The sequence below is a fragment of the Magallana gigas genome, chromosome 1, assembly GCF_963853765.1.
Source record: "Magallana gigas chromosome 1, xbMagGiga1.1, whole genome shotgun sequence".
NCBI lineage: Eukaryota > Metazoa > Mollusca > Bivalvia > Ostreida > Ostreidae > Magallana > Magallana gigas.
This window is the reverse complement of record NC_088853.1, coordinates 41,403,063-41,421,538: the sequence shown is the minus strand read 5'-3', so window position 1 is coordinate 41,421,538 and position 18,476 is coordinate 41,403,063. Positions and strand designations below refer to the sequence as shown.

Below are 18,476 nucleotides of genomic sequence, written 5' to 3'. Positions count from 1 at the left end.
TTGATATCAATCCATTTTTTTCAAATGATCCCAACAAAATTAAGATTGATTTCAGTATTTAGTATTACGGTGTAGTTAATAATACCGAGAAGTCCAGTCGATCGACGTTAACATTATTTGCTTAGTAAACTCAATTGCTGCTGGGTCACTTCAAAACACACAGGATGGGAGGAAAACACATTAAAAAGTTTCGATAGATTGTATTCACATAAATTGAGAAAGTACTTGACAAATAAATATAATTGGTGAAAATAGACATAAATTACTCTTCGTACGATTTTCCACAATGTATGAAATTTATGTTTAACATATACTAAATTTTGTCATATTGTAAAAATATAAAGAAAAGAGGATTTTCTTTGTATCAAGGACAACTCTTTCTATTTTGAGGGCAGTTTATTTTTCTTTTGTTGCACTCGAGTCAACTTTTCTTGGGGAGCAAATCGTATAGGTTTCCAATAAATCTTGAAGACGATATATATATATATATATATATATATATATATATATATATATATATATATATATATATATATATATATATATATAATATATTATACATATATTACATGGCTTCGAGGGCGACATACCAGAATATTTGCCCCGAGGTGACAGAAAAGCCCTGGAGTGTTATGTCGCCCGATGCCGAAGGCAGAGGGCGACATAACACTCCAGGGCTTTCCTGTCACCGAGGGACAAATATTCTGGCATTGTCGCCCGAGAAGACATGTAATATATGTTATATAACATTTTTAAACAAATCAAACTCGGGTTATCAACATATTATTTAATTCACAAGGCAGAGGAAAACATTTTAAAACACTAACGCTTGAGTTTATCACTTTGTCGTATTTGCCGAATTTTTTTCATCAATTAAACTATCGAGTTCATCTGAACTTAGATGAACAAACCGCAGACGTTGGCCTGACATGTTTAAAATTCGCGGATCTGTTTACCTTTGCTTAGCAACTGGTTCGTTGAATTTCGAACCCGACGTAATTAATATGCAGAATTCTTGCACGCGATGGTGATATTACAGTTTCGGGAGGGCAATATAACTATTTCCTGTGAAATATAACTGTTTCCGGGAGGGCAATATAACTGTTTCCGGTGTGATTCAGCAATGTGCAGGGCATAGTAATAAAATTATTTCATTTGTGACATAACGATAAAACTTATTCAAAAATGGTATATATATTGATGTTGAGCTTGTACAAAAATATCGAAAACAAAGTTTAGTACAGAGTATATATAAATGCATGAGATAAAATATTCATGGGGAAAACATGCATGTATCAGAAAAGCTACACAGGAAACGCCAACATGGGGAGTATACGAAATTATAATAATGACGAATTATATCAGATTTCAAATCAGCGCCATGTTTGCCATGATTGAATTTAGTAAAGGGTTCTACAAAAATAATATTATGCCAGCAAATTACTTATTACATACATGATTCATCCCTAGTTCTCTGATTGGCTAATGGCCAACTATCTAAAAGAGAAATAGACCGGCATATTCACCTGAACGGGACCTAAGAGGTCGTTTTAACCTGTAATTTACTCGGTAAAATGAAACCGTTACGAATAAGTAAACAGTTTGTCACAATTGCATTCAAATTGTATACATGTACTAGGTTCTTAACACATTTCACCAATCTGGTAGAAGGATGGTCCTTGTAAGTCAAACAAAACAAAATTTACAAAACAAACACAATTTATTTACAAATATACAATAATTAGGAGGTTGTTGACATCAGTTCTATCGGATGGACTAGATGGCATTCGACAAGACGTCTCACATAAGGTAAGTTCCGGAGGACTGGAAAAGCATAAGTTTTTGGTTTGGATATTAATTGTCCCACCATAAGTTCTTCCACGGATATAACATGGTCCACCACGTGCACGTGCCCACTCCGTGGTCACCTATTTAAATATCGAACAACGTGGCATAATAAGTTTTCTTATACACCTATTTGAAATTAGATACATATACTGACTCATTAAACACACCGCTGCAGTATATTACAATTCTGGGCTACCGTAACATAACAGCTATTTAAATTACAATTTCACATACCTGTAGTCTAACTCTACTCACAATGCAGAATTAATATCAACCATAAAAATAGAAATAATGTAACACTTACTGGGTTGTATCTCTCTCACACAAATAAGCCCACACAGGGATGCCGTTCCCAAGATCACACAGCATGGGAAACGCCCAAGATATCTCACCAAGAGTACAGACACGTCCACACAGCGTGTCGCCCAGAATACATCTAACCTCACTCTTCAAACCACTAAGCAAGTTTATTTAAAAATAAATAATACCTGTTAAACAGGTTTTCTCCAGTAGTATTACTACACCCAGTGACCACTCATGCAAGCAAAAATATATAAATAACTCAAAAGTATGGAAATACATTCCAAACAAAATTTAGATACTAGAACTCAACCAAAAGTATGGGAGTATGGTTGGAACATAATTGTGACAATACCTCCATTCCTAAGAACAAAATACAATTTTGTAACATTTTATCGTAAATGAAATGTGCCGTACGTTGAACAGTTCATGCACTTAAAACTAATCTATTCTGCAACATGCCGACTCAGGAAATATGCTCCAATGTTCTCTGATCCTTTGATGACCTCTTGTTCTGGTTTAGAATTACGGAACTTTGAGTGAAATCCTTCCTCTGTCAGTTGGAATCGCTTTAGTAGCGCCTGCTTCAGACATCCGTAATTGAGAGCTTCACCTGCAGGTAATCTAGAATAAACGTCCAGAGCTTTACCTTTTAACAATGCAATGAGATTGATGGCCCAGATGGACTCTTCCCATTTTGCGTTGAATGCAAATCTCTCGAATCTCTGTAAATAGGAGTCAATACAGTCATTAGTTTCTTCAAAAACTGGTAGTTTGGGAAGTTTAGCCTGACTTATGCAGAAGCACTTGCAGCAGCTATCTCTGAGTTTATCTGTCTCTGTAACTCTGTTTATCTCTTTATCGTTTCTAGCTCAATCTCTTTCAAATCTTCATCTTTCAATCCTAATCTAGTACCCAACTCAATGAATTCCATGTTCAAAAAGAAAAAAATTGAGCAACAAACCGCTCAACGTGCGAAAAAATGTAGACATACAATGTAAAAATGTTTGAGTTTTTCAAAAAGAAAATTGCTACATTAGAAAAAAAAACTCAAAAGTAAGCACAGGTACTAAAACATATTACAATGGAAAAATATGCGAGTAGTTCACACAAATAGTACCACAAAAAAATGACTAAACAAAGACCATCCCACCGCTGCCACTAAAATGTCACAATTGCATTCAAATTGTATACTAGGTTCTTAACACATTTCACCAATCTGGTAAAAGGATGGTCCTTGTAAGTCAAACAAAACAAAATTTATAAAACAAACACAATTTATTTACAAATATACAATAATTAGGAGGTTGTTGACATCAGTTCTATCGGATGGACTAGATGGCATTCGACAAGACGTCTCACATAAGGTAAGTTCCGGAGGACTGGAAAAGCATAAGTTTTTGGTTTGGATATTAATTGTCCCACCATAAGTTCTTCCACGGATATAACATGGTCCACCACGTGCACGTGCCCACTCCGTGGTCACCTATTTAAATATCGAACAACGTGGCATAATAAGTTTTCTTATACACCTATTTGAAATTAGATACATATACTGACTCATTAAACACACCGCTGCAGTATATTACAATTCTGGGCTACCGTAACATAACAGCTATTTAAATTACAATTTCACATACCTGTAGTCTAACTCTACTCACAATGCAGAATTAATATCAACCATAAAAATAGAAATAATGTAACACTTACTGGGTTGTATCTCTCTCACACAAATAAGCCCACACAGGGATGCCGTTCCCAAGATCACACAGCATGGGAAACGCCCAAGATATCTCACCAAGAGTACAGACACGTCCACACAGCGTGTCGCCCAGAATACATCTAACCTCACTCTTCAAACCACTAAGCAAGTTTATTTAAAAATAAATAATACCTGTTAAACAGGTTTTCTCCAGTAGTATTACTACACCCAGTGACCACTCATGCAAGCAAAAATATATAAATAACTCAAAAGTATGGAAATACATTTCAAACAAAGTTTAGATACTAGAACTCAACCAAAAGTATGGGAGTATGGTTGGAATATAATTGTGACACAGTTCATTGACATAATCGAATCAGATATTTTCATAGGCTCTTCCAGTTGCAGTATCATTGTATTCAGTTTCCGCCAGTTCGCAGTAATATTCCGACTTCTGTGAAGATGACTCTCCATGACACTTGGAGTCCTGAATGTTATCGTCGTATTGAAGGGAAACGTCCTCGTTGTTCGGTTGTTTATCTGAAAACACATATGCACTGTTTAAAGTTCAATTACACACCTGGGAAAGTCACTCAAAATACATGTATTAGTAAATTATTGGATTATGAAAGATTTAATGATTAATAAACTATGCATATGTCAAATAAGCAAACAATTTGTAGTTTTGGGATAATAAAGGAATATTTGTAAAAAAAAAAATAATTCACTAAGTAACAACAAAACCCCGGTTGGATTTGAACTCGGAATACACGGATCATAAGCCCTATACTTTATCTACTAGGCTATTGAGTAAGTTACGTATTGTCGTCGACAAAATCCTGTTTTATAAAACGAAATGTCGTTTCGATCAGAAATGAGCCATTTTGTGATGATGTGTTATTCCACCTTAAGTGAACACACTGTTGATTGATATCTACGCTTTATTCTAATAAATAGCATTTTAGGAAGTTGGATGGTTAACAAAATACCCATCTATTTCGGATTTCTAGATATGAGGGTCGGCAGGGATTGCTCACTCCTCCGAAGTACCTGATCCCCCCTACATCACTTTAGAGGTCCGTGTTGCTCTTCTTTGAGTTTGTATTTCGATAAATGGATTTTTGAGTTGGTTTACAGTTTGTTATTGTCATTTTCTTTTTAAACTTTAAACTGTTAAGAGTATCATTGAGGGAAAAAAATGATAATAATAATAATAATAAAGATCATGTGTAAATTAATTTTAATTGTGTGTTTTTTTTGGGCGGTATTTTTCTATATCATTATACAAAGCTCGATGGAGATCAATACACTCCATAAATTACCATGATAATATTAAGTTTGCTTTCAATGGACTATTTCACTATTCTAGATCACACGTATAATTTTTAAAAGTTTTATCATGTACTCAATACGATTTTTTGGGGGCATATTAATGACTGAAAAAATTCCCGTTTGTTTTGTAATTAGAATATTGATGAGAAATATAAGTTATAAGAGTAATATATTACTTATATTAGTACGTTTTCACGCTGAATTCCAAGTTATATTTAACTTTAACTACTTTAAATTCTTAATTAAACGCAAATGATTGTTATCTGCGTAAAATCGCGAAGAACACACATCTTGCGGATTTTAAAATATCGCTTCTATTTCTCTGAGAATTGATAACTTAATGGAACAAAGATAAAAAAAATCAGGTCTCGCGAATTTTAGATTCTTGCTATTTGATGCAAAACGGCCGAAAAGCGGAATAAAGTTCTCGCAAAATATAAGGAATCTTTGGTATGTTTTATCATTAAGTGTTTGTAAAAGCTGTAGTCTACTCACCTGATGCCTGTGTGTTCGACAGATGATCCTTCTTGCCACTGCGTCTTTGTTATTATTTGTTATGAAAGAGAGTGTTAAATCAAAGTTAATGACTGCCTGATCAAAACTCGTTTTCTTGACAAAAAAAAATATAAAATCAAGTAATAATGATAGATTGATGAATAAAAGAATCAATTATTTTTTAGATGCCCATCCAAAAGCAATAACTTTAAAAAGGATCAAGCAGTTTTCGTATAGATTACTGTATTTAAAAAAAAGTTTAATGGTAATGTACATCTTCCCCAGTTTCTGATCCGTTTTGCTACTCAAACACGTCTTCCCAAGTCAAGAGTTTACAATCCACCCGCTGTAGAAAACCCTTGACTTGGAAACATGTTTTTGAGTAAAGGCGGATCAGACACCCTTGACAACTTCAAGAAAGAAAGAATTGGTAATGGTAATTCTAAACACTGCCTTACAATGACCAAAAAAGTTTTCAATTGGGCTGATCCTTGCATTGGTATACAATACAATAGTACTTTTTTTATATGTGCACTAAATACATAAATACTCCTACCTTAGTTTGTACACTATGACAGTTACTGCAATTACAACAGACACGACTCCTACCGATCCACCAATAGCAACATAGATAATCATATTTCCGGTTTGATTATTTCTTCCGATTTCTTTATTTTCCTGAGATGAATCCTAAATGAGTAAGAATGAGAGAAAATGATGAGTACTGTGCTCTAACGAATGAATTACATATGGCAGAGAGAGAGAGAGAGAGAGAGAAAGAGAGAGAGAGAGAGAGAGAGAGAGAGAGAGAGAGTATAGAAATCTGAAATATAAAAAAAAAATCAAAGCCACAACATCGAAAAGAACTGAAAAAACAGAAAATGAGAATTTTGTATTTCCAATTTGCTCAATAAATCAAATATTGTTAGGTTTTACATAATATTTTATCTTTTCTTTGATCAGATTTAGAAAATGTTTTGTTGTTAATTGAAAAAAACAAAAAACTTGACGCAATCATAAATCCAATGACACGAAATAACCAACATAAATAAACAACACGGTATATAGTTAGTTATCTTGGCATTGGTTACATACTCTTCTTGATAACCATAAAAATCAGCATTGAAAATTATATTTCTGCATTTAGAATAAAGTACATTTACGGTACCTAACCCCTGCCCTCAAATCCCCACCAAAACAATAATGCAATCAAAACAAAACCCAGTTGATTTTCTTCATAATTATCTTTGATTCATGCGTTGGTATACCTGTATACAGTTGCCATTGGATCTGTTGTTCCCACTTGGGCATGCTGAATGAAAACACAGTTGATTAAATATTCATGTATATGAACCCTCTTTTATAATACGCATAATAGAGTTCTATTACACAGGCAACTACATGTGTAAATGTTAACCAAAACTTTTGGAAATGCGACTAAAAGGCATAATTCAGTAACCTTTAACTAACTTTTCGGACACAAATAAGTAACTTTTTAGTCTTAATTTTACTGATTGAATAGCAGAAGTTTACCTTGTTATATATTGTGGTTTCAGTAATAGTTTTGGGTATCACTTTAAATTATTACCTATAGTAAAGGTCCAAAAATTAAAAAAAAAAAGACATTGGTAGTCTATATCATCGACTTAATAACCACAATTGATTACCTTTCATTTAAAGCCGAGTTCAATTATAGTGAGATATTACTCTCTGTTACACTACTGGTTTTCGCATTTCAAAAAAAAAAATCATTAGCTAAAACACTTCTTTAGCAAAGTAGCAAGGTCTTTGAAAATGGATTCGTTATACCAAATGTACATGTACCTTTTAGTGTAAGTAATGACTTGCGGAATGGAAAATAATTCGTTGTAAGCATGTTTTTAAGCGTGCGCGCTGTCACCGTGTTTTAATAAGAAGGTATAGACTGATCGTTTTTTTACTATATATATTTATATGCCATTTTTTTGCAAAATAAGCTTGATGGATATTAAAGGTTCTCAGCAATTTGAGGACATAATTAAGCTGGTGCTTCATTAAGTATGTATAGATGTGGTTCAGGAAGTGAAACGATTAATAATGATATTTTTTGTAACTTGCATTCTATTATTTAACATTCTATGATATACAATTCAATTAAGAAATAAACAGCAAGTTAAAAAGTTCACCGATAAATGAACTTTGTTGGTTAAGTGATCAAATCCTGTGAAATCTGAAGGGCTTTTCAGAAGATTTCATCCCGTACCAACCCTTTGTTGGTTAAGTGATCAAATCCTGTGAAATCTGAAGGGCTTCTCAGAAGATTTCATCCCGTACCAACCAAGTTCATATCCCGGTGAACTTTTTAACATAGCTGTTAATAACACATTTACGTTTAAATAAAGGAAAATTGTTCAAAAAGTTTAAACTACCCGTGTTTTACATGCTACCAACAAACCGTCAAACGATAAGCGCGTACCGATTATCACTGTGACTTCATGAAAAAGTTCACAAAGGATTGAATACCCTCGTTATTCTATAGGTTGAGTGCAAATAATCACAACGAACGTTGATTCATGTTTTTGTTTTTAATGTTTAGACTGTAAGATGTTTTAGAAGATTATTTATACTTGTTAATATCAATAACTTCTTTAAAAAATTATAACAGTTTATTTTTATTTCAGTTAACGTTAAGTTTTGACATTACATTTATTATTAGATTTTGACTTTTATGGTATTTAGTGTATTATTGTTCTTTTTATAAAGGTTGTATAAGTCGGAAAAGTTAATGATTTCTTTCTTTCTCAAAACTAACGATATGGTGTCATTTAGTAGATATTAATAAAACAAGGAAGTGACCATTTTAAAGATACTTTATAATCAAAACACTTAATGTACATGTATTTCACTTTAATAGTTTAATCATTTTTAACAAGAAAATTTTGATAGAGAAAAAAAATTGATATAGAGTTCAATATAAGATGATATTACTTTTAGAAGTATTAAGATACACCATATGATTTGTAGCTATAAACGTTTATAAGGTAAGAGAAAAAAAATCCTGTATCTTATTTGATAACCTTTTTTTCCAAAGGGAAACAAACAAAAAAATCTATACATTATCATGACCATCGTACCCTCTTTACAATTAACTAATGATATTTATTCGTTAGCTTTATTTGCATTTATCTCTTGTACTGACTGCACAAAGGTAACACTATATATATATATATATATATATATATATATATATATATATATATATATATATATATATATATATATATATATATATATATATATAATGCCTGTTTGGGAGGGTAAGAGTTAAAATCGACACACCTAGAAAACCATTGTCAACAGACGCGAAGCGGAGGTTGACAATGGTATATTCGAGGGGTGTCAATTTTATCTCTTACCCCCCCCCCCCCCCAAACAGGCACTATTTATTTTATTATACTGAATGTCTTAATTTTCAACAAAACTTTACTGCTTTTATATAGGAATGACGTGAATTCTATGGTTAACCGTACGTGCATGATTTACGCGCATGTAACAATTCGTTGTGTTACCCGTTGCTAAGTGTGTTGCTAACGCTGAGGGTAATAGAACGGATTATCAACTGCGTCTAAACCAATCAGATTTTAGTATTTTACATAAAAGTATAATAATATTAAATGCATCAACTTTGAAATGAATTAACATCTTATCTATCTTACTTAACTAGCTTACTAACTAACTTTCTCTATTTCTTTGTTTGGTTGTTTTTTTTTTTCTTTTAGAAAATTACACCTGACTTACCTAGAGATTCAAAGTACATATGTATCACAACTTTCAATCTGATTTACATTGATTTGATTGGACTAACAAAATAGATTATTTTAATTGGTTAAAAACGGAAAGATAGTCAGCTGACTCTAAAGCGACTAACCCGTTTTTATCTACCCACAGATATAAAAATAGCTATTCTATTTCTAAAAGGGTCACAATTTTGGTTCAATTTCTTTTTTTTTTCTGTTTATATTGTTTACAAATGTTTTATTATTGCCATTTAAATGATCAACCAAAATTTGAGGGTCAGTGGAAGGGTTATAAGCAAGAATCAGAGCTTACATTTCTGTTCTGTTATGAAAACGAAGTTCAATTGATACGTCAAAGATCGTTTTCAAGCTGATTTTTCTTTCCGCTAATACGTTTTGAACAAAATGAAACAGATTTTAGCGTTTTTCACATTCATACTAGGTCTACTTGTTGGGTTTTCAAAATGTAAGTAAAATCATGAATTGAGCTTTGTTTACATTACATAGAATTATGAACTTTCTATCTCGCTTATAACACGACAACATACGCTCTGAAATTAAAATGTACTATTGCATGTAGAAATAGCATACTGAAACTTGGTAAACATTTAAAACGGATAAATGAATACTGAACACAGTTTGTTTTTTTACTGTGTCTCTTAAATTTAAACATTTTTTTTGTTTTATCTTCCAATGAAACTGATTTGATGTCCAACATCTTAATATTTTAAAGAAATTTTAAAATATGTATTACGTTAAGAGTTGGGTTAATAATTTTCTTTTTAATCAAAATAAGCATCCTCTTAAACGTCCATTCTTTTCAACTCTATCATTATCGTGAATGTAGGAATTGTTTGTTTCACTAGTAAGCTTATGTGTTCAAGGAAGCTAGATGTTTAACAAATCAACCATCATATCTTCTAAATGTTAATGTTGTAATTTGCTAAGCTAGAAAGTATTATTCAGTAAAGAAAAAAACCCTACATTTTATCTTTTGAATTAAGGTATTTTCCTAAATTTTAATAGCTGTTCCAAAGGAGACCAATACAGTTTGAAAAAAGTCTTGAAAATTGAGCCCGCTTAACGTAAATAAAGAGTAAGAGTAATTTGTCATCGACTTTACCCGTTTTACATTGACTTCCATAGTACCCTGGTGCACATCCAAGGTAACAAGATCCAGTAACGTGGTGACATTGGAGTCCACTAACACAATGGCCACAACTCTCTGAACAACCGCCTCCAAATGTGTTGTTTTGACAAACTGTAATGCAGTTAATTGTAATGTAATGTAATGTAATTTGTAATTAATGTAATGTAATGCAGGGTCTTCAGTATCAAAAATTATGGCAATAACAGAGAAATAATGTTGTTTATATATAACATAACTAGAAAAGTTAAAATGAATAAAACACCACAGCACCCCATGATATATATGAGCTTCTTTCATTTCAATTTTCATCCGGTAAATTGCATGTACATGTAAATACATACATTTCTAAACGGCGTTGTTTTTTTCTATTTTTTTTAAAAAACGATTAATTACTATGTTGAAGCTCAAATAATAAATGAAATCATTTATATGTTTCTGATAATAAAACTTTTGAGAATTTGTTAAGGTATTGTGACTTCCTCTTTATCCCTTAACATGGCTTTGACAGTGTATGCTTTTAGATAGACACTATGAAATAAATGATGGATTCCTATATATAGAGATAAAGATAAAGATAATTCTTAAAACACAATCCATATTTTCAATATTTAAGAGGCAACAAATTCCAAATGATGAAGTCAATGTGCAAAACATACGTTGTTCACACATTGGTCCCCGATATCCATCTTCACATTCAAAGCAATGACCAGTCTCTATATGACACCGACTGTTTACACAGTGGGGTGGACACGGCATGGAACAGTTCTCGCTGTAGTATCCGGGATTGGAACAGCCTGCAAAAATCATAGTGTATATATATATATATATATATATATATATATATATATATATATATATATATATATATATATATATATATATATATATATATATATATATATATATATATATATATATATATATATATATATATATATATATATATATATAATATATTTATATATATATAATTTTATCTATGTATACAGATCGTCACACGTTGAAGGTTTACGGAAAAAATCTTAATTTATAGCTAAGTAAAGCATTATAGTCAATTTCATTATGCTTTTCCTATTTACACTTTTCCAAACACACGTTAGTGTTTATTTCACTCTTTAAGGGTATCTTTTTCTTCTGTGTGTCTTTTTGTCCGTCCGTCCGTCTGTCTGTCTCTCCTTTTCTCTGTCTGTCTGTCTGTCTCTCTCTCTCTCTCTCTCTCTCTCTCTCTCTCTCTCTCTCTCTCTCTCTCTCTCTCTCTCTCTTAACCTGAAGCCACTTACCATATACTTCAAATTCACACAGTTCGCTGAACGCATATTCTGAGTAGAAGGATGGCAAATTAGTAGCTGTCCTGTTGTTGTAGTAGATGACGTACCTCCCCTGGGTGGTACAATTTAAAGTTAACACTGCCGGTATAGTCGTGTCATTAAACGTCGTGTCTTGGAAACATACATGTAATACCATATCTTTGGCCTCTGTGGTGTTCGATATGTACACAGAGAACCCAAGGAATCTATTGACAAAACCATTGCTAGGACCTTGAACAAATAAGATGACAAACTGGTAAACTACAATATTTTGAAAACTTATGGGATAGTTGGAAAGATATATTTGCTGCTGATATCTGATTTATTTTTATTACACTGTATCATGAATATTTTTTTTTCTATACTTATTTTTTTCCCCATGTAAGCAAGTAATCACAAAATGATAAATTTCAGTGTTTATTCATAAGTGTGTATGTGTGTGTGTGATTGAATGTCTGTTTTGCATGTCTGTTTTTTTTTTTAAAAAGAAATAAATTATAAAAAAAAATAAGATGCTTTATACGTTGTTTTTCCTTTGCAAACTTTTAGTTTATATTCATACGATGTTCTGTGCGCAAAATTTTGACAAATACTTTCATGAAACTGAACAATTTACAAAGCAAAACTTTCCTTTAATGATATACCTTCTTAAGTATAGACTTATTAATTGAAAAATACATTGTTAAAGCAAAAAAAAAAAAAAAAAAAAAATTCACTTGAAAAAAAGAGATAAAAATAAATACATTTACGGTAACGTACAATCATGATATATTCATGAATACAAGAAAAAAAATCGAATGCCAATACAGGGTTAATAATTACAAGAACGAAAAGTAATTGACTAAGGGCAATTCGAAAACAATTGAAGTATTTAGTCGTATCGTACTACATGTACCTTTGGGGAAAATATAGACCATTTGTTTACAAATATTTCAATTCCCATAATCGTTTTTTCCAGCCATTGGAATAAATGATTGATTTGTTGATGATTTATTAGCATTCATTAATTTGGTCGTTAGCCGTTATTTTTTTTTTTTATTTTTTTTTTTTGTTAAACACGACTTACGGAGCCTGATTACCTCATATTTTTACGAATGGTATTCTAAACTATGCACTTTTATTTAGAGAAGAAAAATCTTATATATTTTAGCTTGACAATTTGAGCATCTTCTTAGATCTTAATACAGAAATATTCTTCATTAAGAGATCGAATCCCCCCCAGAAGAGCCACGACTATTTGACCTTTTTAATTTTGTCATTTACTGTAAATAGGGGTATCATGTTGTTTTTGCTTGATTTTTAGTTGTCCTTTCTTAATTTTCAAATTATTTTATTGTGGTGTGTTGGATACGTTTTTTTCTTATCAACACATTAATTTAAATAGGGCTATAAATTAGTTAGATTGTCTGCTAGTAACGATGGCAAAGTAGATAAAATTAAAATTGAATTAAAGACTGGTCAACTTTTTTTTCCATGCATACTTAATATATTAAAATTACATCCTCTTGAAATCAATTTTATGTAAATAAATAAATAAATAAATAAATATATCTTAATTCTAATAAATATACTTTACTTGCAATATTATCAATTTTTTAAGTATTTTACACATTCTCTGCAAAAGGAAATCATTTAAACTTTTATCTTTTATTGGTTAGATACTTTCTTGGTATATGTTTTTCTAAATACATATAAATCTCAAGAAAACGAATCGAATAGTGAATTCCATTGTTAAGTATAATCTTACAAAGCTTCTCAAAATCTGATGAATATTTTGCATTTCCTTTATACATGTACTTCCCCTGAAATACTGCCACAGTTTAAGTGTTAATTTTATATTGTATCAACGTTTAAGAGACAAATTTAAAATAATAATAATAATCCTGATAATAATAGTAATAATAATATAATCGCGTGTTTGTTTTAACAATTATGTCTGGAGAACTTTGTCATCTACATGTAAAGGGTTCTTGATAGTCAACAAATTCTCAATCTTTCATACATTTCAAATATATTTTTAATCAAAAGCTGTTAATTGATAATAAAAAAAAACCCAATAATTTAACTTTGCAATTTTAATGCTCTCCTGTATCTCTATATAGAGCTCTTCTTCTCCACAAGAAAATTATAGTGCCTAAAACTGGCCAGGATTATCGAAGCTGTTAAAGATATACACTCTGATACTTACCCCAGGTAACGTTGTCGGTTCTATAGTAAATGGTAATATGATGGATGCTCAGAATGGACCCAAGGTCAACGTACCAAAGAGCTACACGTTTATTGACCGCTGAGAGTGTGCATTGACCTCCATAGGCAGAACAATCTGTCTTCAGTCCATCCACAGCATTAGAGGCGGAAAAATCGTGAAAAATGAGGTATGAAAAATCCTTATGCAAGAACGGATGTTTTTGCTTTGCTAATTTGTGTAAAGCAATGTTTTCTGTAAGATTAAAAAGGCAGCTTAACATGGGTACTTAAGTAATATATGGTATATGTGTACACATACACGAATTGCTATGTCATGCAATTCAATTTTCTTGAAAATACATCGTACGTTACCGTAAGTATAAGCTATCCATGGTAAAGAAAACCAAAATGTCATCGGTAAAAATATGCGTTTTTCCATTTCCTCCCCTCTCTTGTGCAAATCACTGAAACAAAAATCGAGCTAAAATATTTCACAAAAAAAACCAAAAAACAAAAAAAAAAACAAAAAAAACCAAACAACCAAAAAAAAAGCAAAAAAAAAAAACAAACAAACAAACAAACAAACAAACAAAACGAAAAAAACACAACAGGATGTTATAACCAGCATCAACAATTATCTAGACATTCGTTGTATATCAATATCGTGTTGTATAAATAATATTTAAAACCCCATATACCAAGAACAGGACATATCAATATGAAGGATTAGATGAATTTAATTTCTTATATTAGATATATTGTCACATCTTTACCGAATAAAGAGTTATTCATTTCGTGAAAATGCATTGTCATTATCTTGGACTACTCAGCTTCAACAGTAAATGTTAAATGGCTTCTAAGACAAAATATAATGTTCGAACCAATCTACTGCATGATGCAATATTATATTTTTGATAAGAAGTTGTACATGTATAACAGTGAACACAAGAGTCTTCTCACAGCGTTTGTTTTTGTGAATTCTTTTTGGTTCACAACTTTTGAGGATGTGTATTATTTTAATTAAAGGTCACCGCAGGCCGAAACGATCTTTAAGATGTGTTAACTTATATATCATAAGATTTTGAATTTCACTCTTTGTGTAAAATTGCACTAGAAAATAAACTTTCAAATCGGGCGCTTTATATTCAACTCAATTCTCCGTACTGTTTCCTAGCTAATTGCGATCAATTAATGTCCGCGTTAAATTGCGAGGAGCACATCTGGCGGATTTTTAAATCCCGCTTTTATTTCCAAAAAGATATAAACTACATGAAACTATGAAATTGGGTGTTCGCGACTTTATTACTTAATATTGCGATTTGATGCTAAGTGGTTGAATCAATAGATTGAGTACTTGCGTAATATTGATAATCTACAGTGCTTGCAAAATCAACTGATAATTTAATTTATCTGTAGGTTATTTCAATGACTGTCTTTGAATATTACTGAGCTTATCAAAATGGTTTATCTGCAAGCAGTTGCAATTTTGCGCATTTAAATACATTTGATAAACCGATGTACGATTGTTAAATGTTATTTTTTCACCAGATATATAATACACAAATCAAAAAAGATTTTGATAGTGATGGGAAACTGTGTTCTATATTATATAAATATAATGGGCTTAAGCAATAAAAAATATCACATAACTGCTTTTGTTTTAAGAAAATATATCTAACATTTGTTTTGCTTAATTGGAATTTATTTGAATGTGAGTCTGTTCTATGATTTGGCACAATCAATCGAAAATTTTGTCCAACATTGGTCAATTTCTTTGTGTAATGACAATATAATTCCTGTTAGATGTAAGGGGTCTTTAACACACCTAAAATAAAGTTATGCATACAAGCCCATTTTTCTAAAAAAATTCAAACATATGAGACTTAAGCATGTGTTTGACTAGGAAATGACCCAAACTTAATTCATTTTTGATAAAAAGAATCCTTCCTCCTGCAATATTTGAGATGTGGATCTGTGGGTTGGTAGACCAAAGCTACACACATTGCGCCACAAAAATAGACCCCAACATTTGACGATACAAACTCTTCCACAACATGTTAAAATCGCCATGTTGGGACGTACAATCATGACAAGTAGAAGTCACGGGATGTCAATGATCCTTTTTTTTTTACAACACAACTATATTTATAGCTGGCTAAGTGGTCATCTTGAACAATGTATCAACTCTTTCCGCTTTACATTGAAACCGGAGAATGGGTAAACCTAACATTTATGCAGGAACTACAATTTCGGACAAAGAGGAAAGTGCGTTAAACGAAATACACCCACATATGTCTCGGTTTTTATCGTTTGTATCTTTGAAAATGTATTAAATCAATATGACACTATTGCAAAGTATGTTGCTGTAGATTCAATACTAAACGCAAGGAATAATTATTCCGCGTCGAATCGCTAGAAGAAGCACATCTCTCGAATTTTAACATCTCGCTTTTGTCGGACATATGTTCACAATTCGCGATTTTATGCTCCACGGAATTTTATGAAGATAGGTGGAATAGCAAAATTAAAGGGAGTTGGGCATGATTTAAGATTATTTTTTTTTATTTGAAAATTATTTTTCCTTAATAAAATGGTATACTTGCACATTTTGATTGACTGACCAAACTTTAAATGTTATAATTCAAGTTTTAGAGATATACAGAGGTAAGGATTCATTGTAATGTAAACAAAGCTCGTGTCTTATATTTGTTTACAAATAATATAAAGTATGCCATTACCATTTCTATGACAAAATGACTCTGAAAAACAAGGTTACTTAATTGTTTAATGTGTTTATAAATAATATTATTAACAAAAGAGAACATCATTAGATTGAAGATTATACCAATAAAACACACATTTAAACAATAACAAGGCTCGTCTTTGTTTACAAAACAAAGAATTCCAAACTCTGTACCTTGCTTATAACCCAAGAGTTGACAAAGCGTTACAAATACCCATATTAACCATTCTAAATTTTAAAAATTGAAAATAAAGTTCTAAATTTTAAGCTCAAATCGTGTCTGAGTCCCTTGAGGTACTCGCGTAAAATAAGTAATCTGCAGTATTTCATTTCTTAAATATTTCCTTTTTCGTCATTGAAGTTTCTGTTTTTTATTTATTTTTGTTTGTTTATACTCCACACAATTATTGTGCGTACATTTATAAAAAATCACAATATGTCCTGCGTTTTACAAAAGAACTTACGACTTACGACCAAATAAATGAATGTTAATAAATCACAAACTAATTCAAAATTTTTTCTTATAACTGGAAAAAAGAATTATCGAAACTCAAATATTAGTAAACAAATTATTTGATATCATTTTTTTTTCTTTAAAGATCATTTTACAAGACTGTAAATATTTACCTCTTTGTCGTAAGTTCTTTTGTAAAATGCAGCCCTGGGCTGCGTTTTACAAAAGAATTTACAAGTTACGATCAAATTACTGAATGCTGATTAATCACCAACTAATCAATTATTTATTCTCATGGCTGGAAAATATAACAATTGGAATTGAAATATTTGTAAACAAATGGTTTTATGTCAATTTTGTTCTCTAAAGATCATTTTACGAGACTGTACATATTTACGACTTTGTCATAAGTTCTTTTGTAAAATGCAGCCCAGATTTGTATATAATGATGTGAAAAGGTAATACAATTTCTGTAATGATGTAGAAGAAATCAACACATTTGCTTCCTTATTGATTAGTTAGGATTAAATGCATAATTTTAAATATATTCATGAACAGATTTAAATGGGCAAAAATATATTATACATTGTATAAATAATGCCCTCTCTAGAAAAAATGACATGTTTAGTTACATCAGTATTGCGAGGTGCGCTAAAACAATTGTACGTACCTTTTGCATTAGAAGTGTTGTATTAATGATCATTAAGATTAGACTGAAAGAAACCCTTAGAAAATTATTTGACAACCAGGAAATTAATTTGAGCCGCGTATGCGTACTCTATGGCACTTCTGCTAAGAGGGTTCGATGGTTTTGGCTATTTTTAGACTGTTTTGAATTTCCTGTAAATAAAGGGCTCATTATAACGATACAGGAAAATTCTCAAATGTTTTCTTCACTTAATGATAGTTTTTATAATTAGCTGAACAAATGATATCTTGAAATTTAGATCTTAGAGTATCTTAGATTTAGATTTGTGAGTTAATTTGTTGACCATACCCCCCCCCCCCCCTCCCCCATTGTAAATAAGTGAAGTTTCAGCTTGACGAATCAGTTGTAAATCATTACGATGAGTATCTATGAGCTATCTTCACGTAAACATGTACATTGATTTCGCTCTGTAAAATTGTGCTTTGTTTTGATGATTACCTTTTAAGTTATTTTATCAAGGTTGAAGAAGATAC

At 31.3% G+C, this 18,476-nt stretch overlaps 1 protein-coding gene across 3 annotated transcripts; it reads right to left on the bottom strand.

Annotated features, from left to right (window-relative positions):
- Positions 1-1,701: 1,701 nt before the first annotated feature.
- On the bottom strand, positions 1,702-18,027 carry LOC136270250 (uncharacterized). 3 transcript variants are annotated; one of them, XR_010708005.1, is made up of 11 exons: positions 17,965-18,027; positions 14,470-14,561; positions 14,099-14,350; positions 11,884-12,141; positions 11,260-11,397; positions 10,577-10,714; positions 6,946-6,989; positions 6,234-6,367; positions 5,678-5,721; positions 2,153-4,390; positions 1,702-1,928 (listed from the first exon to the last, which is right to left on the bottom strand). XR_010708005.1 is itself a non-coding variant. In XM_066067325.1 (10 exons), exons 2-10 carry the CDS (start codon positions 14,534-14,536, stop codon positions 4,227-4,229), a joined length of 1,239 nt encoding a protein of 412 aa, XP_065923397.1. In that variant the 5' UTR covers positions 14,537-14,561; positions 17,965-18,027; the 3' UTR covers positions 1,702-4,226. The 3 variants fall into 3 exon arrangements, 1 of the variants encoding a protein (XP_065923397.1); XR_010708004.1 differs by having other exon boundaries at positions 1,702-3,634; positions 3,859-4,390; XM_066067325.1 differs by having other exon boundaries at positions 1,702-4,390.
- Between the last annotated feature and the right edge of the window lie 449 nt (positions 18,028-18,476).